Raw genomic sequence first — 26,262 nt, 5'->3', positions numbered from 1 at the left:
ATGTTACTGTCAATCGACACCAGAAAGTAAACAAGTTACAAATGGGAAGATTTTGCTATTTGTGTAAAATATACACACATTTTTCATGGATTTATGCACTGCCTCATGTTTGTATCTAGCTGGTAAAAATCTTTTTCAATTACAGTGAGCAGCTCTGAAAACAATTTCTGCTTCCATTCAAATGAAATTGCGAAACGAATCCTGATCTCTAAACACTTGTGATGAAGCCCTTTCATGCAGAATGATGGTAGTAAATACAACATCAAAAATGTGGATATTATGCACGTGCAAACTAATATTAGACACTATACTTTCACTATTTTGACTTAAAATTATAAATGCAATGGAGATTCAATTGAGTTAATGAACAACTTCTACTAGTGTGTACTAGGGGCGATCAAATTTAAATGGAATTTTATTTTTTATTTAGATTCATTTATTGAAAAACTCAAGGCAATTATAATTTATTTTTCCACATAGTCTCCTGCTTTGGAAATGCATTTGTCCCAGCGTACAGGCAACTTTTTGATGCCTCATCATAAAAAGGACTAGGTTGTGTCGCTAGCCAGTTGCGCACGAAGCCTTCCACAGTCTTTTGTCATCTTCATCTTCAAATCGTCATCCTCCTAGAGCTTCTTTAAGCTGTTCGAATAAATGGAAATCACAGGGGATAAGTCCAGGCTGTAAAGAGGATGATCAAGTGTAGTCCAGCACATTTCCTGTAGCTTGGAGACAGAGCTGCAGTATGGGGCAAAGATTGCTGTAAGCCTCTGACAGACCTCCAAACGTCTCAACTTCAGATTTTCAGTCAAATGTTTAGAGATCCACCTGAAACACACTTTACGGAACTGTAAGTGGTTTGTGATGATTGCTTGATAGCTCCCATAACTAATTCAGACTTTTTTGTGCAATTTCTGATACTCTCACCCGTCGATCGTCGTCGATGTCTTCAACCGCACAAATGTTTTTGCCTGGTCCGCAGATGGCGATAATGTTGCTGATTTATCCGCATGTTCTTGTTCTTACTTGAAATTGTTATGCCCGGCAAACACACACATCCTTGGTAATGTTTAATCATCGAACTGCGCAGTCAATCTTTGACAAATTTCCGTTGCTGTAACTCCTCACGAGCAAGAAGTCTGATAATTACGCATTGTTCAATGTTGCTCAGACACCACGAGCGTTACTGACAAAACGGCGGGAAATATCTAACAGCAAGCTCTCCTCACTTGTAACGGTCCCGCCTAAGCATAGCAGAAGCACGGGGCCAGTCCTACCAACTGTTAATGTTCAGGAAGAAAAATCCCATTTATATTTGATCCCCCCTCATATCGCAGAGTATTATGTTGTTTGTGTTCCTCTACCAGCAATTCTCTCTTCAAGCCGACGATGAGTCCAGAATCCTCTTCACAATTTTTTTCATTCTTCTTTGCCAATTGCAAATAGACTGTTTTACATGCATCTGTTTTTGCAAATAAATTGAGACTTGCACTGCAGATGCAGCAAAGAACTGTCACTAGAGCGCTAGAGTTGCAAATCAGAATGAGATGTAACAGGTCATTTCAGAGCAAGCAGCAACTACGACAGACACAAAGTCTAGTGTGCTTTATAAGTGAGAAACATATCCTGTGTGAGGGTGACCGTTTTTTTCTGAAGCAAAGTCTCTCAGTGATTTGTACCAATATGACTTTATACATTTCTTGACTTCAATAAACAGTTGAATTCCCTCCAGAGATACTAAAATCTCCTCGTATTACCAGCTGTGTCACTAGGAATAAAACAGTTGAGCTACCGACAACTGTCTCAGCTATCGTTATTGGGAGATAAAAAGCCGCCGGTCGATGGTTTCTTACTCCTGACGATGACAGCACAAACAGCTATTGAAAGCTCGAGTGTTCTACCTGAAGTGACACTGCTGGGCAGATTTTATTCAGGCATGCCACCGCGGAAGACTAAGAACACACATCCCTCGAGTGTCAGAATTAGTGATCTTCCTAACGAGTCACCACTGTAAATAAATTAGACTAATGCTTGCACTCGGGTAACATTTTGTAAGGAACAAGAAGTACTAGGTGATCAAAAAGTCAGTAAGAATTTGAAAACTGAATAAATCACGGAAAAATGTAGATAGAGAGGTACAAATTGACACACATGCTTGCAATAACATGGGGTTTTATTAGAACCAAAAAAATACAAAGTTCAAAAAGCATCTGACAGATGGCACTTCATCTGATCAGAATAACAATAATTAGCATAACAAAGTAAGACAAAGCAAAGATGATGTTCTTTACAGGAAATGCTCAATATGTCCACCATCATTCCTCAAAAATAGCTGTAGTCGAGGAATAATGTAGTGAACAGCATTTAAAACATGTCCGGAGTTACGGTGAGGTACTGGTGTCAGATGTTGTCTTTCAGCATCCCTAGAGATGTCGGTCGATCACGACACACTTGCGACTTCAGGTAACCCCAAAGCCAATAATCGCACGGACTGAAGTCTGGGGACCTGGGAGGCCAAGCATGATGAAAGTGGTGGCTGAGCACATGATCACCACCAAACGATACGCGCAAGAGATCTTTCACGCGTCTAGCAATATGAGGTGGTTATAATAAAACCCCATGCCATTCCAAGCATGTGTGTCAATTTTTACCTCTCTATCTACATTATTCCATGGTTTATTAAGTTTTCCCATTTATAATGACTTTTTGATCACCCAGTATTTAAATCAAACTATGAGGTTTCTTGTCTCATAGTTAATGCACACTAATGAATAGCAATCCCCGAGTGCTGTTTAAAGCACAGAGAAGATAAACGGGACGCTAAAATATATACAAAGGAAGATTTTATTAACTTTCCACTATTCTTTGATCACAAATATTGTTAAAGTGTGCAACATTTTGTACCCGCATTCAAACAAAAGTATACATCCACTCACTCTGTCCTCTCTCACACACACATATACACACAAACACACATATAATTTTTATAATTTTTTTCACAGTGTTCCGAATCGAGAGTCCACAGTTCATTTTGTCACCAGTTAAAGCTACTCCGATAACAGTCGGGCGCCCCCCACGGGACGGGTGGTGTAGGTTCCGCACCCACAGCCGCAGCTGGGTGCGCGAACTGAGATCTCTGGCGAGCTGTAGTGACAGCTCCGCACCTGGCCTTAGCGCTTTGTGCCGCCTCCACCTCCGCCCTCGCGGCCCTGGTGCGGCACTCCGTCTCGGTTCGTGTAGGGCCCGTGGTGTCTCCTACGCAGCATCTTCTCTGGGACACCTGGCCGCCACTTCCACGGTAGTGAGAACTCACTGTAACAGGAAAGATGAAGGGAAAAAGGTCATTGAGTGTTTCACTATTATGATTTTTTTAAGAGAGAAAGATTTTCTGCGGTCTCACTGAAGAGCATTTACATTAGGTAAGCACTCCAAACTGCATGTGGAACACTGCATAATCCCAGTAACAGAAGACTTGTGAGGTATGCTTAAGGAACACAGTAGGCCACTCTCCTTGAAGTACTAAGCCAACAGTAAAGCGACATTTCCAGAGGCAATGAAAACGTGCCCACGTACAATCACAATTTCTCTTGGCAAAATTTTCAAGATTAACTGTGGGGGAATAAATATAGCAGAGCAGTCTTTAGCTCACAAAAATGGATTTCTTCTAGAAATCATTCCGGATGCAGCAAACATGCACTGAAATGTTATTTGCAGAGGACGAAGTGTCATTCGAAAAGCAAAAATGAGTGAGTACAACAAATTTTGAACTCCTTTTGAGCTTTATTTCTTGCTATGTACGGAAGTCAGATCTACATGTGGAAGACATAATGTCAATGTAAGTACCTTTACTTTTCAGCCATCCGATACATAAATAAGATCTCTTATACTGCAAACAAAATCTATTACAGGATGACAGACAGATATAGCAACACAATCAAAGGGCTTTGTTGGCAACGCAAATGGTTTGAGATCAATGGTAAATATGACAAACGTGGCTGCTAGTTATTACTAGTAAACCACTGCTTATTTTTAAAGAATTGAACTATATACAACAAACAGCTTCTGATTAAATATAGTCTGGATGATTTGCACTCCATTTTAAGCACAAGGAAGTTTTTCAAGCATCTCAATGTTTGACACCGTATCTCCTGAACTGTGTGTTGTACGACGACATAATTTTGCAGATACATTCAGTGGTATATGTGGATACTGTCTGTAAACTATGTTGTGAATAGAGTCGGTAGTGAGGAACTAATAAATTACGGTGTCATACCTGAGGATAAAGTTTTACTGCACAAACAGCTTAATGTAGTGAGCAATGAAACTTTTTTCATCATTTTGTGGAGGGTACAGCGAGACACCGTGAAGGTTTTAAATTACGTGTTCTCATTCTGAAATACTGGACGAATAAAGTCCAGGTAGTTGCATGCCTTCAGTTGCACTGACTCAAGGCAAACACAGTTTCTACTTTTTAAAAGTTAATAGAAGAGTGCTAAGTACGAGACCCGAGTTCGATTCTTAGTACTACCAGGGATTTTTCTTTGGTGGAAGGTCCGGAATGGACTGAATTCGAGCTGATGCCAACTGAGGAGCAACTTGATTGAAAAGTAGCAGCTCCACAGTCTGGGAAGCCCCTAATGGCTGGGAGAGTTATGCGCTTAGCCCATACCCTTCCTCACTAAATCAAAATGCTAACATTAAAAGAAGTTGACATTGTGGCCAGCTGGTCCCGAATGGCCTGTCAGGGTCAGTAAGTAGAGCTTTACATTTATGACCAATGTTAATGACCAATGTTAATGATCAAACTTGTTTGTCAAATTCACCTCACTTTTGAAGCAGCTACCACACAGTGTCCGATATCATTCTGATGCTAGTGGGAACAGCTACCAATGTAAACGAAGAATCTTTTACACGGACTTTAGAAATACATATAAAGAAGAAAACAAAACCTCTGTCCACTGAATGGTTGAAATTAAGACAGAAATGTCCACATGAAAAATCTAATGGAAATATACATAACCTCTGAAAGAAACAAATAGCTTTTATTTTTCCATTTTAAACACTCCCAGTTGTATGTTGAGAATACAATACTGATTTACTTTCTTTTGATGTCTTCCTGTGTTATATGGCAGGGAAAGAAGCGAAACGCTTCTAATATTTTGTTAATTCCATCACTCTTGATCATAGTTTCCATATACGTGGAAACTAATTATACAACTGGACATGTATAGTAATATATCAACAACAATGTCTAACAACCTGTGAAATCAGCGATCAATTAAAATTTCCATCAAACATGTCAAACACAGCACACATTTGACAAGCACGTCAAACAATGCTGCACACTGCCAGACGACCTGACAAAGAGTTTGGCAAATAATTTGATTGTTTACAGGGGTTGTTAGGCTTCAGGACGCCATGCAGTCATTTGAAGCTAACATTTACCAGAAAGAAGTATTTACAGAAACTGTAATCTTTTATCATAACCTCTATCACAAACAAAGAGATAGGACACGTAACACGGGCAAGTCCCTACATTTAACTAAGGAAGAAATGGGAAAAAAAGGAAAATGTTACAGAGATGTCCAACAGTAGAATTGGGGGTTTGCATTGTCTTCCAGCAGTAAAACATGAGTCACACGCTTTAAAGAGTATTAGGACTGAATATATTTGTTCTTGTCAGAGATGAATACTTTAGGCTCGTTTCTCAGTTTTTCAAAAATCACCTTATTATAAATGGATAATCTACTACCTAAAGATTGCTTGCTTCCCATATTTCCCACTGCCTTTGTCACCTCACAGAAGGTCCACTCCACTAGTACTACATACTAGAAATATTTAGACTCCTGAACAACTGGCACCAACGCCTACACTACAGCATGAAAATTGAGACCTCAATGGGAGACAACTTACTTGGGGTGGAAGTTGATAACAGGGGCTCCAAATGCAGCAACAGGCAGCTTTTCGCCAATCTCCACATAAGTGACATCCTCCGGTGACGGCCACAGCGATGCGAGGGGATTGTCGTCACTGCGGCGGTGCCCGCCAGACGCGCGACCGATGGGGGCGGACACAGCGCGTGCCGCCTCCTGCTGCCTCAACTTTTCCACGTGGCGCTGCTCGCGGATACGCTGCACGTCCCACCTGTCAAAACAGAATAATGTGTACTGTCATTGGCAGCAATTTCCTCGTACTTTGTCCCTTTCTTATTTGTGGCAAGCTTTTTACCTCTCCGTCTCCATAACCATGTGATTTTAAACATCCTCAACCTCGTGGTTTTTAAAATGTAAAAGACAATGTGTATCCTGTAATGCAAAGTATACTGTACAAACAGGGAGAAAAAATTTGGTCTGATACAAGGAACACAAAGAGACATCCACAACGAGTGTACAAAATGGGTCACCTCTCAAATGAAATGGAAGAAGATTTTAAAAAAAGAAAGAAAATGTGACTCACTAGAAAAGTTGTAAACAACCACTCATGAAAATTAATATGTTAGTGTTCTTAACATCCAAATGGAAGAGGACAATACGAAATTCTTTAGCACCCTACAGGGTTTATTTTAATGTGGACTCCTCATTATAAGTATTTGGTACGTTGTCACTGTGCTAACCAGAGATGACAACCACAGACATCAGTCTGCCAGTAAGAATGCTGGAAGTAAGGGAACCCAAACGCAGAATGAAAATGGTGTCAAGATTCAGGCAGTAGCTCGGGCACAGCAGCTAATCATCCAGGGTGTATACGTGGTGGTGGGGGAGAAAGTATATACAGCTAATCATCCAGGGTGTATTACATAGGGGGGAGAAGGTGAAACTTCAACATGGGAAAAATATATTAAAGACAAAGATTTCAAGACTTACAAAGCGGGAAAGTGCCGGTAGACAGGCACAATAAATAAAACACACAAACACACACACAGAATTTCTAGCTTTCGCAACCGACGGTTGCTTCTTCAGGAAAGAGGGAAGAAGAGGGAAAGACGAAAGGATGTGGATTTTAAGGGAGAGGGTAAGGAGTCACTCCAATCCCGGGAGCGGAAAGACTTACCTTAGGGGGGAAAAAAAGGACAGGTGCACACACACACACACACACACACACACACACACACACACACACACACACACACACACACACATCCATCCGCACATACACAGACACAAGCAGACATTTGTAAAGACAAAGAGTTCGGGCAGAGATGTCAGTCGAGGCGGAAGTACAGAGGCAAAGAAGTTGTTGAAAGACAGATGAGGTATGAGCGGCAGCAACTTGAAATTAGCGGAGGCTGAGACCTGGCGGATATCGAGAAGAGAGAATATACTGAAGGGCAAGTTCTCATCTCCGGAGTTCGGATAGGTTGGTGTTTGTGGGAAGTATCCAGATAACCCGGACGGTGTAACACTGTGCCAAGATGTGCTGGCCGTGCACCAAGGCATGTTTAGCCACAGGGTGATCCTCATTACCAACAAACACTGTCTGCCTGTGTCCATTCATGCGAATGGACAGTTTGTTGCTGGTCATTCGCACATAGAAAGCGTCACAGTGTAGGCAGGTCAGTTGGTAAATCACGTGGGTCCTTTCACACGTGGCTCTGCCTTTGATCGTGTACACCTTCCGGGTTACAGGACTGGAGTAGGTGGTGGTGGGAGGGTGCATAGGACAGGTTTTACACCGGGGGTGGCTACAAGGGTAGAGGCCAGAGGGTAGGGAAGGTGGTTTGGGGATTTCATAGGGATGAACCAAGAGGTTACCAAGGTTAGGTGGACGGCGGAAAGACACTCTTGGTGGAGTGGGGAGGATTTCATGAAGGATGCATCTCATTTCAGGGCAGGATTTTAGGAAGTCGTATCCCTGCTGGAGAGCCACATTCCGAGTCTGATCCAGTCCCAGAAAGTATCCTGTCACAAGAGAGGCACTTTTGGGGTTCTTCTGTGAGAGGTTCTGGGTTTGAGGGGATGAGGCTCTGGTTATTTGCTTCTGTGCCAGGTCGGGAGGGTAGTTGCAGGATGCGAAATCTGTTTTCAGGTTTTTGGTGTAATGGTTCAGGGATTCAGGGCTGGAGCAGATTCGTTTGCCACGAAGGCCTAGGCTGTAGGGAAGGGACCGTTTGATATGGAATGGGTGGCAGCTGTCATAATGGAGGTACTGTTGCTTGTTGGTGGGTTTGATGTGGACGGGTGTGTGAAGCTGGCCAATGGACAGATGGAGGTCAACGTCAAGGAAAGTGGCATGGGATTTGGAGTAGGACCAGGTGAATCTGATGGAACCAAAGGAGTTGAGGTTGGAGAGGAAATTCTGGAGTTGTTCTTCACTGTGAGTCCAGATCATGAAGATGTCATCAATAAATCTGTACCAAACATTGGGTTGGCAGGCTTGGGTAACCAAGAAGGCTTCCTCTAAGCGACCCATAAATAGGTTGGCATACGAGGAGGTCACCCTGGTACCCATGGCTGTTCCCTTTAATTGTTGGTATGTCTGGGCTTCAAAAGTGAAGACGTTGTGGGTCAGGATGAAGCTGGCTAAGGTGACGAGGAAAGAGGTTTTAGGTAGGGTGGCAGGTGATCGGCGTGAAAGGAAGTGCTCCATTGCAGCGAGGCCCTGGACGTGCGGGATATTTGTGTATAGGGAAGTGGTATCAATAGTTACAAGGATGGTTTCCGGGGGTAACAGACTGGGTAAGGATTCCAGGCGTTCGAGAAAGTGATTGGTGTCTTTGATGAAGGATGGGAGACTGCATGTAATGGGTTAAAGGTGTTGATCTACGTAGGCAGAGATACATTCTGTGGGGGCTTGGTAACCAGCCACAATGGGGAGGCCGGGATGTTTGCGTTTGTGAATTTTACGAAGTAGGTAGAAGATAGGAGTGCGAGGTGTCAGCAGGGTCAGGAGTTTGATGGAGTCAGGTGAAAGGTTTTGTAGGGGGCCTAAGGTTCTGAGGATTCCTTGAAGCTCTGCCTGGACATCAGGAATGGGATTACCTTGGCAAACTTTGTATGTAGAGTTGTCTGAAAGCTGACGCAGTCCCCACATATGTGGCTGAGGGACTGCGTTTGTTCCCAGAGAATATGGCAGCTTGTGCGCGACAGTAAAATTTTTCTGAGAAGCATCTTGCTGCCACTGCTTATACAGCTAACAGCCACACTTTTGTAGCCAGAAGTGGGAGAAGGTACTACACAAGTGCAACTCAACTGCACATGGGCATGGGGCCGCACGCAACTGCTCACACGAATCTAATGTAAACAGTTGAGACGTCACCCTCATCAGAGGCAATTTGTTATTATAAAGTATTGCATAGTCTTCCTAAAGCCTTTGACAAATTTTGCTGCTGGTAGATGCTCGTATGAGCACTGCGTTTTGTTGTTGTACATGGCGCACTTCCTTTGCAACTTAAGTATTATTTTAGTTTCTTTCTCTCGTTCATGTTTCATTGCTGCAATGTTATTCTGCAGTAGCGAAATACAGTAATATCCCTTGTTTGAATATTATTTCTTACCAGTCAAAATAACAAAAATTTAACTGAAAACTAAAACAAAAAACACGGAATTCTAAAAAATTCCCGGGATTTCCCAGTTTTCTCCAGCATGAAAAAATTCCTGGGTTTTTCCTGGATCTCCCGGGTCGTATACACCCTGTCATCTGTAACACAACATCAGTGTTGAGTGTCAACTGGACACACTGTGTCTCAACTCGTGATGACAACACCTGCTGCACAATGGGCCTGTTATGGAAAGAAATGAATGATTTTAGCACAAGAAGAGGACCCAAGTCCAATGGGTTTTTATTTCACGGATACTGCAAATGTGTTGTTAAGGGTTTTTAATGTTATAACCGTATGTGCTGTTCATTCATAACTTTACGATGAGAGTACTGTCTCTTAAAACATGTTTTTGAAGTGTGTTACACAAGATTAAAAGTGGCTGGATGCTACAAATGATTACCAATATCTTTGTTGCACAGTAATCAAAAAGTGTGCATAGGAGTTTCATTAAAGTAACACTTGCATCACATTATCATTCTTTTGCTTACAGCAAGGGGAACAGATGTGAAAAATTCTGTGCTGTCACTCTTACATCGCACACGTCCACGATATACTTGAAAACACTTTTCATCAGATAAGGGAAGTAAAAAAAAAATTGCAAGTACTTTTTAGGAGAAGTAGGGGCACGGGGCGCTGAAGAGAATTTCTAGCACTGCAGCTAATAGCATGAGACTCATATAAGAAATAAAAAGCAAACATCACATCTGTACTGTCGAATCAGTTTAAGTTGAGCGCAGGCAAAAACACAAGCATATAGAGCTCTGGCAACATTGACCCATTGTCATACAGACGTTTACAACATTGTGTAATGTAATCTGTTGCAGTAGGCACCCGGAGCTGCTGCGCCCAGCCCACAGCAACTATCAGGAATCTTACAGATTCAGAGAATGCTGTTAGTTACACGAAACAAGGATAAACGTTTCGGAAATGATACACCTCTATTCACCATACAGAGGAAGTGCTGAGCTGTGGACAGGCACAATGGGGAGAAGAAAAAAAAGAGCGTGCGCCCACACACACACCGCCACCGTCTCTGGCCTGACAGTGGTTTGGAACAGCACCTGATATGAGCAGCTACCTGGTGGGATGGTAGTGAGGGCAAGGAGGCATGGGATGGGGAAGGTGAGAGATAGCAGGGTAGGGATGAGTGAAGAGACTATTGCTGCTAGCATGAGCAGGCATGGGACAGGATGGAACTGGTTGGTGCAGAGTTGGAATGCTGTGCTGGGGTCAGGGGAGAGGAGAGAAGTAAAGGAGGGGAAAGACTAGTGGGCGAGTCGGCTGAATTAAATCGCGAACAGTGGCGCAGTAGATGGAGGAAGGGGATTGACAGGTGGAGGAAAGAACAAAGGATACATGGTAAGGAGATTGGCCACCTATGCCATTTATAAAAGCTGATGTCGGTGGATAGGATCCAGACAGCACAAGCTGTCAAGCTGTTACTGAAGAGAAGCACAGCAGGTTGGGAAGCACGTTCGGCAGCCAGGTGCCAGTTATCGCTCGGCCACAGTTTGTCGGTGGCTGTTCGTGCGGACAAGACAGTTATTCGCGTGTAGAGAGCAGCACAGTGGTTGTGGCTTAATTTGTAGATTACATGACTGCTTTCACATGTAGTCCTGCCTTTAATGATATAATGACAGACCTGGAGTAGGTGCTTGCAGGGAGTATGAAAGAAGCCACGTGATCAACAAACTTAGCTGCAAGCACCGTGTTGCTTTTTCTAAGTGGTCACGACAGCTAACAAGCCGTCTGTCCACAAGAAAGGCCACCACAGAGCTGTGGCCAAAAAGACAGCCGGATCACCCAATCACTGGACATGACCACTTCACAGCCTGCACCATATGGATCCCTCCTACCAATACCAGCTTTTCTGAATTTCTCACCACACTCCAGCAAGATCACAAGCTCTCGCAGGCAGCACACCATCACCCACTCCTACTCCAATATCACCTTCCCCCCATCCCCCGTGCCCATGCCTCACAGTTATTCCCATTACCCACCCCAGATTTCTGCTGATGTTAAGATGCTGTTCCAGCCCACAACAGGTCACAATGGCCGGAGACTGTGTGTGTGTGTGTGTGTGTGTGTGTGTGTGTGTGTGTGTGTATAGACTTAGAACTACTTAAACCTAACTAACCAAAGAACATCATACACATCCATGCCAGAGGCAGGATTCGAACCTGCGACCGTAGCAGCAGCAGCAGCAGCGCGGCTCTGGACAAAAATTCCTAGAACCGCTCAGTAACAGCGTCCGACGCTTAACTTCTTGCCTCCACTATGTTGTGAGTAGTAATATACCCTTTTCGTAGTATTACGGTTATTCCATCCCGAACTTTCCATCGTTATAATAAAATGTTAAAATCCTAGGGCAGTGTGGCATCAACCACAAGAATAGAATGGTAAATTAGTCTCTCTATGTGGAGCAATGGTGAGGAGTTTGTTCTCACTGAACAGAAGATGAAGCTAAGATTTAATGTTTATAATGAAAAAATAATGAAAGTAATAGGGGACTGTTTGGAAGTGGAAGTTTGTTTTTCAGACAGAAAATTGGTGCAACATAATTTGCTGATGAAATACCCAATATTAAACTGGAATATAACTGTGTGCAACACAAAAGACATGTGGCTATAATATGCACATAAACAAAAAGAAAGCAAGGTACGGTTATGTACTGGTAGCACACACATTCGAAGTAGAGTACTGCAATTGCATACCCAAGTCCACACATTGTTCACTTGACTGCACTGCACAATAGAAAGGCTGAATAAACCTTGCACAGCTCAGTGGAAGCTGCCAGACACTATCTCAACTAATGATACAGCCACTTGTGTGACTTGCAAAAGCATACGAATGTGCAAAGTTGAAGTGTGTGTGCACTCGATTCTATTCTGTAAGACTTGTGCTGTGTTGTGGCATAGCTAACAATTGCGTTTCCTTTGCTGCACGGATAGAAAGTAATGGGGAATGACAGTGGCCTGCTCGCTCGCTATGTGACTGTAATGCTCTGGTTGGATAGCTGAATGCCAAACATGGACAAGAAACTTGAGGCAATGAACGAACTACACCATCTCAGTAGCAAGGAAGAATGATCCCAATGAAAAATTGGTTTATATGTAAAGGTACCACTGTCAACATCCAATTATACAAACCTCAGGTACTGATGACCCAGCAGTTTGGTGTCTCCCCCCCCCCCCCCCCCCTTTAAACCAACCAACAAACCTCGAGATCAGAAAAAGTTTCACAAGCTATGCACAGTTCTATATCAGAGTGAAACAATAAGAACCCCATGAATTGTGGCACTGCAGGACACCTCTGAAGATTTTTGAGATGGCTTGTCAAGTAATGACTGAAGAGAGCCTGAAATGAGTCTATGGACAAAACTGCATACTAAAGAACATACGGAATCAAAGAGATATGATAACTGGGCAGATATTAAGACAAGATTGGATGGTGAGAGGAGAAATTGGAGGGTAAGTGGGAAATTCAACATGGAAGGAACGTTACAGAAGAAAAAACTACTGTAACTTTGGCAGTCTTAGGTCAATGTCCTATACAGCTTTTATAGGGACATGGGTTTACAAAACACAGTCACACAAACAGCTTTTTACTAGGTGAACATTAGCATAAGTTTATAATGAAACTACGTGTAATGTCAGCTAGTCTTATCAGCTCTGCCAGCAAATATTACCGCTCTGTCCAGAAAAGCATACTTCAAACAGTATGCTTATGAAATGTGGCAAATGTGAATGGACAAAAGATGTGTCCCAGATGCCTTAAGACAAGAGCCCTACAAGTAAGGGAGAAAACACTGGCAGAAAATTACTAATTCCTAAGGAAATAGCGATTGGGAGTGATCACCCCCATAAAAACGGCTGAATATTTTTTCCTCAGACATGGGCAAACACCGATTTAACAACAGTCTTTCAGAAAGATTCCACAAGTAGGGTTCCTCCAATACTATCACTCGAGTGCCCAAGCACACTCACCTTTTCCGGCGTCGTTCGTCACTCTCATAGCGCTGATGACGTTTGCTGAAAACCTCATCATCCAAGTTCTCGGTGCCCTCCATTGCGTAGCAGCTCGTGTAAACCTTGTGCCTCCAACTAGGGACCTTTAAACAATATTTACAAATGCATTGTAACATTTCTTGGTAATTTACAAAACACATAACTTACTATTTGATATGTTCTGCACCAAATGCTTTTGTGATTGTAATGAAAGAAGTTACCCGTCTGTGTTGATGATACCATATTTAATGAATGAATAAGGTAAACCAAATATGTGATTCCTCACTATAACGGGGCTGCAAAAGTAATGACTACATTTTGTACCATGCACAATTGAGATTACACTTACTACAAGTATTTGTTGCTCGTTATTGAGTATTAATACTTTAACCGTGACAGGTAAATACATTTTTGCTATCCTAACAAGTCAAGAGCATAACCACCCTAGTGATTGTGCCATTTAAGTGGAACAGCTTTTGTCTTCTACACACTGACGTACTGCCACTACTGCTACACTGATAATTAATGATAACAGATGAAGCTACAAGAGTTGAACTGATTACCACACCAAAATAATTTCAAACCATCACCACACCCTAGACAAGGGTATCCTTCAGGAGTGTCCCAGGGAAGTGGGATAGCACTGCTCTTGTGTGTATATGAGTGTATGCTGAGAAGTAATGCCTCCAAATTTGTTATGTAAGAACTCAAAACATAAATAAAACAAACATTACTGATGTTCTACATCTTTATTTCTTAACATAGTCACCCTGGCAACAAACACATTTCTCTCAACGAGAGACCAGTTTGTTGATACAATCACTTACAATGTTTGACTCTGTTGACGCAGCCACTACCTCACCTCAGCTTGCACCGCCTCATCGCTATCAATTTGAAGTGCTCGAAGATGTTCTTTAAGTTTTGGAAACATGAAAATCGGATGGGGCCAAGTGGTGATTATATGGAGGATGACAGATGACAGTTAACCCGAGGCTTCGGATTGTTGCAGATGATTCAGTGCTCATGTTAAGGTCTGGCACTGTCGAGGTGAAAGGGAGGGTGCACCGTTTGTGGACAGCTAGAAACTCAATTACAGCGAACCGTTTCTCATGCACTGACAGTTATGTAACACACTGTCATGTTACATGCTACAATTCGGAGCCCTCTAGCAGCAGATGGTTGCAACTTGCGTCAGTGAAGTGTGGTAGACTGAGTAATATGCACGATTTGTAATCTCTCAATTGATATCGAAAACACAATAAAAAATTTGGAGGCATTACTTTTGAGAATGTACTTACATATAAATGACGTTATGATGAGGTGAGTAGCAATCTGGGACCATTTGCTAATGATGCTGTAGTATCGTCGTTGTGAGACTGGGAGAATACAAGACATTGATTGAGAGTCTATTTGGTACGATGAATGGCTCCTTGCTCTAAATGTAGAAGTTGATGCAGATGAATAGGAAAATAATCCTGTGATGTTCGAATGCAGTATTGGTGGTGTGCTGCTCGACACAGTTACGTCAATTAAATATCTAGGTGTAAACGTGTAACCGAATGAGCACAGAAGAACAGTAGCAGGAGAGAAGAATGGTCGACTTTGCTTTATTATGATAATTTTCAGAAAGTGAAGTGCATCTACAAGATTTCCACATACAGAACACTTAGGCAAACCAATCTTGAGTACTGTTAGAGCATTTGGGATTCTCACCAGGTCAGATTAAAAGACAACATTAAAGTAATTCAACATCAAAGTAATTCGGAAGCATTCTGTTACTGGTAGATTCAATAATCACACAAATGTTACAGAGAAGCTTCGTGTAACTGGAATATTTGGAGGACAGGCATTTGCAGCTGACTGCAGAACAATTCTACAGCTGCCTATGTACATCTCTTGCCAGAACTGCGAAGACAAGGTAAGAAAAATTAGGGCTTGTACAGAAGTATATTGACAGTAATTTTTTCGTTGCTCCATCTGCGACTGGAATAGGAAACAATTTGACCGCTGACAGCGAGATATTGAAGAAATATGAAAACTACTGAGTCTACAAATAAGCTGGAAAGAAGTTGAGCAATGAATGAAATGTTTCCATTACCCAGAGACCACAGTGTGAGACGAATTGGAGGACTATGAAATCTATCGATTCTGTCCACAATGGCTGTGTGCAGGAAAGAAACACACAAATGATGAAACATTTCAGGCAGTAATGCAACTGTAATTGGACTCTTTTTACAACACTTGTCACTTGACAATGAATATATGTGATACACAATACCTCTCCAATATAATCAAAGTGAAAAGATTAGCAAGCTATAATCAAATACAGCAAGTGATGACAAGACAGTTATTAAAGCTGTCGACAGATTTTCTGACGGGCCACTTAGATCAGGGCGACAGAATGTCAGCCTAGGGTACAGATGCGGTAACTCACCTCCACAGTGGTGCAGTCCGTGCCGAGGCCTTCGTGCAATCTGAGCGCCGATGACAGCTCTCCAATTGTTGTCCAGTATGCTCTGTCTGTCGACAGGACATCCTTGAACGCATCCCCAGACCTGCGCCGTCTCCTCCCCCCTGCCGTGCGGCCCCTGTGTTGAACGCGAAGTGCCCGCCGTCCCCGTCCGCGACTCGGGTGTCGCGAATCGCCCGACCCGCTGCGGGTAGGCGAGTGAGGTTGCGACACAGCCGAGCTCTCGCCTGCAACAGAGAGTAATCCCATTGCTGTATGGGCTTGCAAAATTAGGGCTTTCAGTTTTAGCCATGAGACGAGACTGCCACGTGAAGTCGAATATCGCAATCAATCTATAGGTTGCACAACTAGTATAAAGGTCAATACACACTACCAAATAACATCAACACTTTATATAACTTGCATCAAATGGTGGCATATACATCAGAACTATTGAGAAAATGGTCAATTGTCCAAATGAGAGAGCTTTCGCCATTTGATGTATTTCAATTCCTTCCTGACCCACTATACCTACTTTGGCCTTTTACCCATTTTAAAGTGATTCTGCAATCAACATACACCTTTCAGCATTAGTACATAGCAACATTATAATTTACAGCAAGAAGAAAATGTATAGTGTGTACTACTAACAGGTAGCATCCTTTCGAAATTAGTTACAGTGTATGTCACAGTATGTTTCAGGAATGGGCAAAGGATATATAATTCTGGCTTAAAAATGTTATTCATAACCATAGATGTTCATATTTTCTGCAACCACTAAAAAATTCAAATTATGATGTTTTAAAATGTCCACATGACAGCTTTTCTTCTTCTTTTAGTTCCTGGCAGTTTGTCATAATCTGCTATAGGAGTCTACATAAGACTATTATTACGAACTTTGCTTTAAAACTGGTTACATGTACTGTCTGCACAAACTAAGTTGACGTTCAGTGGTCGGGTGCTGACGGGAGCAACTATAAAGGCATTTCCCATTTACCTTCGCTCGCATCAGCCACCGCACCGAGTGTGAACTTTAGTTTGCATGGACAGTAATCACATATTCATCACTCAGTAACCAGCAATGACTTTACCAAGGCCACATACTACAGAAAAAAACCGCCGATCTATAAAATACTTAAACGAGGAAATGTTGGAACGACAAAACAGAAATACAATTTTTGAATACAATACTTCAACTTATTGTGCTAGACTTTTAATGTAAGGTTATGGATCTTAATTGGTAGATTATGACAGCATTTTAACTTCAGTCAATAACTGTTTGAAATACTGAAAATCAAATTATTATTGCTTCTGGAAGCCGCTAGAGAGGCAACCTACAATTGGATCTGTGCCCTTTAGTTGATCAATAATATAGATATGAAAATTTCATAAACAGATCTAACTATGAAAAAGTTATGTAATTGTCTAAATTTTTGAGCTTTCCAAATCAAATCCTTTTTATGAACAATATGGACAGATTGTCGTGAAGGTTTCTCGTCTCAGCTGTCTCCGTATATGTAATTGTAATTGATAAATGGGATAGTCATAAAAATTTTAAGTATCACCTCCAAAAAGTAAAGTTACACATTAATTCTTAGCCTGTTCTGTGGTACATGTCTGGAGTCCTGGTACATACTGTTGAAATACCAATGTCGCAGGTGCGCAACATGCTGCTAAAGGTGCCTGAGCAGAATAGCGCACGCCACCTCCATTTCATAAATAGGATGTACCAATTTCAATGTGTACCAGAAATCCAAAAATTTTGTGACTACCCATTAAGATTATAAGGAACAAAGTGTGTTAGCTGAAGACAAGCAAATCCCGTACTTTCATTTGAGCGTCCATGGCGAAAGTGGAGACGTCGTCGTCGCCTCCCAGCACATGACACCCACGCAGCTGTGCCCCGGCCCATACGCTGACAGTCGTCTGTGTGAGAGGTCTCAGAACTATCGCGGTGTGGCGTCGCTCCGTCAGAGTCGAGTGCAGTGTCTGATACACGCTCCCCACCGAGAGATGACGGATGCCCTGTGGGAGAGGGCACCCTCGGTGAAGGTTCGCCCTCGTCCGTCCTCCTCCGCTTTGGCGGCTCCTCCTCTGCCTCGCAGGCAGCGGGAGGCGCCACCGCGAGTGTAGCGTTCGCACTGGGCACCCCATTCTCTCTCGTCACCACAACTTCACGGTGCTGCAGCGGTGGCGAGTATCTCGGTTCTTCACGGTACTCTATTCTGCCTGGGAAGGGCGTACCCGGGCGGTAGAAATGTTGCCGAACAGCTGGGACCGGTGCCGACACCACCTGTAAAACAGGTAAGAGAACGAAGCCATGACACTTATGAATGAGGAAAATAGTAGCTCCGACACTGTGTGAAAGGTAAAATATCATTTGAGTAGCACAAAACTTACTGTGCTGTGGCCAGGAGAGAGGCATACTTTTAATGTGATATAATTACATAACAAGATATTTGCAGGTCATGCAATTTACCTTGTACTCTTTTGTTAGAGATGAAGCACAAGATCCAGTCAGGGAAAGACATGGAAGGAAATCAAATGAACTGTCCTGGCATTTTCTTTAATCTACATATTGCCCTCCATTGCACTAACCACAATGCATTTGGTTCAGTTGCATTGTCATTTAGTGTATTACCGTCGTCATGATGTGGAGTGTATGAAATTATGTGGTGGCACAATGGAATATATTGTGCAGAATGTTTCACATGAAACAGATGTCATACACTTAAACTTCACTTTTAGGTGCCTGTATAACCACTAAGTGCATCAATACTTTTGGTTAAATTAGGGAAGATGGCAGCTGGATCAATGTTTATTTAATATAGCAATTGTGTGACTATATTATTAAGAAATATTGACCCACCTACCTTCTACCATGATTTAATTGGGAAATAATGTTTATTGAAAACTTGTCTCATGGGTTCAACCACATTGTCCAATCTGAATCATCATTGCTCATGTTCACACAATATCACTGTCTTAACCAAAGTAACTCTTTTTTCTCATGACTGTAATGCTAATTTCATCAGGTGATATAGGTTCACATGGAATCGTATTTTTGTAGGTGTGATGAATGATGTTTTGGGGACCATCTTGGATATGCACGAAGTAGTGGTCTTCGGCACGGCGATGATGTCACTGGACAAAGCAGACCGGAGGTATCCTAGTCCCCAATAATCCCTTTCAGGCAGGCTGCTCAATTTGTCGCCAATAAATGTAATAAACACAATTATTTTGAAATACTCCATCAAAAATACGAATCCCTATAAGAAAGAGTACATTTCCGGAAAACATTATTGAGAGAGAGAGAGAGCGGGGAGGGGGGAGATAGCGGGGATAGGGGAGAGAGCGGGTAGGGGGGAGAGAGCGGGGAGGGGGAGCGGGGGGAGAGAGCGGGGAGGGGGAGCGGGGGGAGAGCGGGGAGGGGGAGCGGGGAGAGAGCGGGGAGGGGGAGCGGGGCGGGGGGGGGGGGAGAGCGTGAAGGGGGGTCAGGGGGGAGAGCAGTGTGGGAGGGGGGTCAGGGGGGAGAGCAGTGTGGGAGGGGGGGCAGGGGGGAGAGCAGTGTGGGAGGGAGGGTCAGGGGGGAGAGCAGTGTGGGAGGGGGGGCAGGGGGGAGAGCAGTGTGGGAGGGGGGCAGGGGGGAGAGCAGTGTGGGAGGGGGGGCAGGGGGGAGAGCAGTGTGGGAGGGGGGGCAGGGGGGAGAGCAGTGGGGGGGGCAGGGGGGAGAGCAGTGTGGGAGGGGGGCAGGGGGGAGAGCAGTGTGTGGGAGGGAGGGTCAGGGGGGAGAGCAGAGTGTGGGAGGGAGGGTCAGGGGGAGAGCAGAGTGTGGGAGGGAGGGTCAGGGGGGAGAGCAGTGTGTGGGAGGGAGGGTCAGGGGGGGAGCAGTGTGTGGGAGGGAGGGTCAGGGGGGAGAGCAGTGTGTGGGAGGGAGGGTCAGGGGGGAGAGCAGTGTGGGAGGGAGGGTCAGGGGGGAGAGCAGTGTGTGGGAGGGAGGGTCAGGGGGCAGAGCAGTGTGTGGGAGGGAGGGTCAGGGGGGAGAGCAGTGTGGGAGGGGGGGCAGGGGGGAGAGCAGTGTGTGGGAGGGAGGGTCAGGGGGGAGAGCAGTGTGTGGGAGGGAGGGTCAGGGGGGAGAGCAGTGTGGGGGAGGGGGGCAGGGGGGAGAGCAGTGTGTGGGAGGGAGGGTCAGGGGGCAGAGCAGTGTGTGGGAGGGAGGGTCAGGGGGCAGAGCAGTGTGTGGGAGGGAGGGTCAGGGGGCAGAGCAGTGTGGGAGGGGGGGCAGGGGGGAGAGCAGTGTGGGAGGGAGGGTCAGGGGGCAGAGCAGTGTGTGGGAGGGAGGGTCAGGGGGCAGAGCAGTGTGGGAGGGGGGTCAGGGTGGAGAGCAGTGTGGGGGAGGGAGGGGCAGGGGGGAGAGCAGTGTGGGAGGGAGGGTCAGGGGGGAGAGCAGTGTGTGGGAGGGAGGGTCAGGGGGGAGAGCAGTGTGTGGGAGGGAGGGTCAGGGGGGAGAGCAGTGTGTGGGAGGGAGGGTCAGGGGGCAGAGCAGTGTGGGGGAGGGAGGGGCAGGGGGGAGAGCAGTGTGTGGGAGGGAGGGTCAGGGGGCAGAGCAGTGTGGGGGAGGGAGGGGCAGGGGGGAGAGCAGTGTGTGGGAGGGAGGGTCAGGGGGCAGAGCAGTGTGTGGGAGGGAGGGTCAGGGGGGAGAGCAGTGTGGGAGGGAGGGTCAGGGGGGAGAGCAGTGTGGGAGGGGGGGGGCAGGGGGGAGAGCAGTGTGGGAGGAGGGGCAGGGGGGAGAGCAGTGTGGGAGGGGGGCAGGGGGGAGAGCAGTGTGGGAGGAGGGGCAGGGGGGAGAGCAGTGTGGGAGGGGGGGGCAGGGGGGGAGAGCAGTGTGGGAGGGGGGGCAGGGGGGAGAGCAGTGTGGGAGGGGGGGCAGGGGGGAGAGCAGTGTGGGAGGGGGGGCAGGGGGGAGAGCAGTGTGGGAGGGAGGGTCAGGGGGGAGAGCAGTGTGTGGGAGGGAGGGTCAGGGGGGAGAGCAGTGTGTGGGAGGGAGGGTCAGGGGGGAGAGCAGTGTGGGAGGGAGGGTCAGGGGGGAGAGCAGTGTGTGGGAGGGAGGGTCAGGGGGGAGAGCAGTGTGTGGGAGGGAGGGTCAGGGGGGAGAGCAGTGTGTGGGAGGGAGGGTCAGGGGGGAGAGCAGTGTGTGGGAGGGAGGGTCAGGGGGGAGAGCAGTGTGTGGGAGGGAGGGTCAGGGGGGAGAGCAGTGTGTGGGAGGGAGGGTCAGGGGGGAGAGCAGTGTGTGGGAGGGAGGGTCAGGGGGGAGAGCAGTGTGGGAGGGAGGGTCAGGGGGGGAGAGCAGTGTGGGAGGGGGGGCAGGGGGGAGAGCAGTGTGGGAGGGGGGGCAGGGGGGAGAGCAGTGTGGGAGGGGGGGCAGGGGGGGAGAGCAGTGTGGTGGTGGTGGTTAGTGGTTAACGTCCCGTCGACAACGAATTCATTAGAGACGGAGGGCAAGCTCGAGGTAAGGAAGGATTGGGAAGGAAATCGGCCGTGCCATTTCAAAGGAACCATCCCAGCATTAGCCTGAAACGATTTAGGGAAATCACGGAAAACCTACTTCGGGATGACCGGAGACGTGATTGAAGCGTCATCCTCCCGAATGCGAGTCCAGTGGAGAGCAGTGTGGGGGGGAGAGCAGTGTGGGAGGGGTGTGGGGGGAGAGCAGTGTGGGAGGGGTGTGGGGGGAGAGCAGTGTGGGAGGGGTGTGGGAGAGAGAGAAGGGTGGCAGAAGGTGGGGCGACAGAGAGAGAGGGCAGGGTGGGAGAGGGTGTGGGGGGACAGAGAGAGAGAGAGAGAGAGAGAGAGAGAGAGAGAGAGAGAGAGAGAGAGAGAGCGCAGGGTGGGAGAGGGTGTGTGGGGGGAGAGGGAGAGCGACAGAGAGAGAGAGAGAGAGAGAGAGAGAGAGAGAGAGAGAGAGAGAGAGAGAGAGAGAGAGCAGGGTGGGAGAGGGTGTGGGGGGGGGGAAGAGAGAGAGAGAGAGAGAGAGAGAGAGAGAGAGAGAGAGAGAGAGAGAGAGAGAGCAGGGTGGGGGGGGAAGAGAGAGAGCAGGGTGGGGGGGAAGAGAGAGAGCAGGATGGGAGAGGGTGGGGGGGGAAGAGAGAGAGAGCAGGGTGGGAGAGGGTGGGGGGGAAGAGAGAGAGAGCAGGGTGGGAGAGGGTGGGGGGGGGGAAGAGAGAGAGAGCAGGGTGGGAGAGGGTGGGGGGGGGAAGAGAGAGAGCATGGTGGGAGGGGGGGGGGGGAGAGCACAGAGGATGACGTGTCACAACAATATTTCGGGCCACATATTGCTCCTTGTCTCCAGTTATCTGGCAAAATATCAGACATCTGTTTTAACCCATCCACCCTCTGCTCTGAATATAGCCCCAGTAGCCTCTTTTTATTTCCCAAACTTATAACCACATTAAAAGGACATAGGAGATTCAGAACAGCATGACAAAGAGACCTCGGTTCGTGTCAAAGTGTATTCCAGGAGGCATTATAAAAATGGAAGAAACATGGAGAATGGTGTACTGCCAGAAAAGGGAATAACTTTGAGGGGACAGTGCTTAAAATACAGTACAGTGAGAATAAAGATATTTTATGTAAAGATCCATTTTTTTTGAAGACACCTTGTATCTGGAAAAAAAGTCAAATAATAGTGGCAACCTAGATTATAAATACAGTTGTTGCCAGTTTAATTTGTAGCAAATCAAGCTGGCTGTTAGGTCCAACCTAAACAGATAATTCGTGATATATCTGGACAAACAAGGCCCTAAACGTATTTTCTTACTTGATGTCACCTACTGCCTGTAATAAAACCTCATTAATGAAATTCATCAACCGTCAATGTAGGTGCAGCTTCATGTAAGTGTCAAACACTGGTTACCTCAGTGTGTGAAACAATGAATTTGGCAGCACAGATTGGGGGCAGGGCAGGGGAGAGAAAGAGCAGTGGAACCTTACTTAAGAGTGGATATACATTTAGGATTAAGTAACAGCAATACTCACCGATTCTGGCGAGGAAGGCAGCACATTTGGTTCCAACTTGGGAACGACAAATGTACTTTCAAATGATGGCACAGGAGGGGAACGCTCAGCAATATTATCTACAGGTGGCATTAACCCATCTCGTTGTTTGTGAAGGTTAACACGACGGTCCATGCGCTCCAACCTTTGCCGGAGCTGTAAACAGAAAGTCATTCTTCAATAAATTGACACCTGAGGGTTGTTAAGTCACACTGCCCCTCTCTCTTTTCATATTTTCCACTGGAGATGTATGTACCCAAATCAAAATGTTCACAATACTTGTTGGATGTTTCTGTATAATATAATACATTTTTACTGCAATCTACATTATAAATAAAGAAATCATACTTAAATTATGCATATGTAAACGTCGACAGATTCTGTAATTTGAGATGGATAAACTAATATAAATGTATTCATTTGTAATGTATTAACTATGGAATGTTGTCAACAGTGCAGCTTTTTACCACTACTACCATGTCACAATTACTTTCACTGCCTTTGCCAACCCATGACTAAACTGTCACCTTTTAACGTAGGCCTCTGACTGCATCACAGGTCGATCTGCCAATAAAAGCCAAAAGGGGGTATGGTTACCTGCACACACCATTGTCTGCACATTGCATCCAATGGTGCCACCACAACAGATATTCGAAGACCCCTCAAATAAGTAAGATTCACACTGTCGCCTCCCAGAGAAGGTCCACATGTACCTTTAACAGGAATAACAAATACTGCAATAGGCTGTAGCTAATTACAGAAACCTAATTAAAATGGTTTTTGTTGGTTAATATTGAACATTACATTACATTTATTGTACAAAGCTGCAAGTTGTAAGATATGAAACTAGTATCTGACTGCTCACTGATATCATGTCTCCTACATGTTCCCATCACCTCAATTACGAAGCTGTGACAACGCCCGCCAGTGGAGTCTTTTCCATATATACCTAATAACTGTGTTGTTCAAGAGGATCAAACGAATATTCCTTTAATAAATTCCGGATGACAAATTTTCATACATGCATTAGATTTGTGAGTGAAAAGGCAATTGGGGCTGACTGGATATTGTAACATCTAAGACAATTAACATCCATGTATATGACAACTGACAAGTATTAGTCAAATGAACAACACTTACATTGTATGTGTACAGTGCCCCAGGTGTGACACGCCAGTCTGATAATCGTTTATTATATCTTCCAACCAGTAAAGCTGACATGCTGACAACGTATACAAATTGTGTATTTCACACTGTTGCTTTTATGTTATCTGTAGTTAAAAGGTGTTTAATGTAAAAGTTCGCATTTGGTGGTTGCCTGAGAAAGTTGAATACATACTGCACACTCTCCTTTATCCAGCAGATAGTTTGCGACGGTTTTCAATTTACTTCGAAAATAAAGTCTGGCGGAAAGCAAGGAACCAAAATGTGCAATGGGTGTCCAATGGTTAGAGCTAATTGAATTGCAAGTCAGTGTTAGATTCCTGAGCACTTGTCTCCAAATACTCTCATTACTACGAAAAGATTATACTGCTCATGCTAGCCGAGTAGATCATTAACCTAATTTCAATTCAAAAGAAATCTATGAACTGTCATTGTAAATAAATGTGTTCCCGCCCAAATTACATTTTCGGTTTTAAGCTTAAAAACTATTAACTAAGAACCAACCGCAAAAATACAACTCAATAAGAACTGAACTCTAGTATGTTTCTGATCGGTGTTTCGCTGCTGAAACGAACAATGAACGGGAAGCAACAATGTACAGGATTTGTGAACAAAAGAACCATTTTACATTCTGATTTCCCAATTAATCTGTAGTTAAGTTTACGCGGTAAGTTTGCCTACGATTCCATCTTAAACCAAGTAATCTCAGTACCTTCAAGCGGTACTATTAGTTACGGATGCAATTTTAAGCGGGAAAATGAAGATGCAACACAAGACGCTCATAACTTAATAGGAACTAAAACAAAAACATAAACAAGGTGCTAATGATTAGCTTCAAGTCATTTTACAATACACTACCGTTAACCGAAATAAAAACAAAATCTAATGTAATGCATTCCAAAACAAAACAAAGCCAATTTCTACTTTCAAAACATTTTCAGCTAGTGACTGAACTGGTAGCCATAATGTAAACAATTTCACCGCGCTATAGGACGCAAAACTAGTGCATTTAGGTCATCATCGGGATTTCGCCTCTAATGAAAGTACAATCCACACGCCCCCTCATTTATATAGTGATCATAACAAACGCTTGTCGTGGGATTTAGAGCGCGTAACGACTGGTACGGCAGCTACAGCAACGGTCTCTATAGGCGACTCGCAGAACTGCGGAAGAGAAACAGCGGAAGGATGCTTCCATTTTCACAATTGAAACAAAAAAAGTTATAAATTATGTAATTTAACAAGTATCATTGTAACTCACCGTTTCATTTTCTTGACGCAACGATGAAATTTGTTTATCCTTCGTTACCAATTGTTCCGATTGTTGTTGTATGAGATCGAGGTGCAACAGCAAAAGATCCTTCAAATGTTTGACTTCCAGATTTTCCCTTTGGACAACAGTTCCCTCAGTCAAACTCGCATACATATGGTCGAAATCACAGGGATATATTATACCAGCTTTGGTGTCTTCAGTAACAAAATTGTCCACTTGAACGGGCTTCGTACACGATATATGATCGCGTATGGCAGCGACCATGTTCACTGATGGATCTGTCGAAAAATCACCGACAGCAGTCTTATCGCCGTTCAACATTGGCAGAGGATTTGACATCTTCACACTATTATCATGTAGCAGGCCTACCCACCCGATCCTTTTCGCAACACTTCGAATACAGCGTGGCCCACATGAAAAATACTAAACGTCTGTTCATCGATTAAGTCGCACCTCAATCGGTCTGACTGCCTACAAACTTTAACTACTAACACACATTACCGCTAGGTGGCAACACGTACACATCAGTCGCGTCGCATTTGACCGTTCAGGTATTAATAACTATAGTAAAACGAACACTGCTTGTACTGGCACTTCTCACTAGAACTTAATTTGATATTTTACACCATAACGCAGTGTTTAATCCACCAGTAATCTTCTTCATATTACTAATTACGGTGCATCCGACATATTGAAAACTGAACAGTTTGTCTGAGCGCCGCCAGAGGGTAGCAGATTCGGCAGTGTTGCCTACTCCTACCACACAGACGCAATCACA

At 44.9% G+C, this 26,262-nt stretch overlaps 2 protein-coding genes across 4 annotated transcripts in view; one reads left to right on the top strand and one right to left on the bottom strand.

Moving 5' to 3' along the window:
• The window catches only part of LOC126295210 (plexin domain-containing protein 1), a 1,111,099-nt gene that overhangs the window by 842,268 nt on the left and 242,569 nt on the right, over positions 1 to 26,262 (top strand). The gene's annotated exons all lie outside the window — the stretch shown is intronic.
• On the bottom strand, positions 2,827 to 26,120 carry LOC126295211 (male-specific lethal 1 homolog). 3 transcript variants are annotated; one of them, XM_049987551.1, is made up of 8 exons: positions 25,858 to 26,120; positions 25,473 to 25,762; positions 23,030 to 23,203; positions 17,822 to 18,287; positions 15,980 to 16,242; positions 13,525 to 13,649; positions 5,914 to 6,144; positions 2,827 to 3,312 (listed from the first exon to the last, which is right to left on the bottom strand). In XM_049987551.1, the coding sequence occupies exons 2-8, from the start codon at positions 25,746 to 25,748 to the stop codon at positions 3,171 to 3,173; spliced, it is 1,677 nt and encodes a 558-aa protein (XP_049843508.1). In that variant the 5' UTR covers positions 25,749 to 25,762; positions 25,858 to 26,120; the 3' UTR covers positions 2,827 to 3,170. The 3 variants fall into 3 exon arrangements, with proteins under 3 accessions (XP_049843508.1, XP_049843507.1, XP_049843509.1); XM_049987550.1 differs by having other exon boundaries at positions 25,473 to 26,120; XM_049987552.1 differs by lacking the exons at positions 25,473 to 25,762; positions 25,858 to 26,120 and adding an exon at positions 24,188 to 24,561.

This window comes from Schistocerca gregaria, chromosome 11, assembly GCF_023897955.1.
Source record: "Schistocerca gregaria isolate iqSchGreg1 chromosome 11, iqSchGreg1.2, whole genome shotgun sequence".
Classification (NCBI taxonomy): domain Eukaryota; kingdom Metazoa; phylum Arthropoda; class Insecta; order Orthoptera; family Acrididae; genus Schistocerca; species Schistocerca gregaria.
The sequence above is the reverse complement of the archived record's forward strand: the minus strand, read 5'-3'. Positions and strand labels throughout refer to the sequence as shown.

What these genes read in the sequence shown, in the direction of transcription:
- LOC126295211 (XM_049987550.1), bottom strand. Translation starts at nt 25,823, where the DNA reads ATGTCAAATCCTCTGCCAATGTTGAACGGCGATAAGACTGCTGTCGGT. An exon ending in TGCGTCAAGAAAATGAAACG is followed by an intron (nt 23,204 to 25,472) that starts GTGAGTTACAAT and finishes TTCTGTTTACAG; the next exon opens with CTCCGGCAAAGGTTGGAGCG. An exon ending in CCATGGACGCTCAAATGAAA is followed by an intron (nt 16,243 to 17,821) that starts GTACGGGATTTG and finishes TCTCTGTTGCAG; the next exon opens with GCGAGAGCTCGGCTGTGTCG.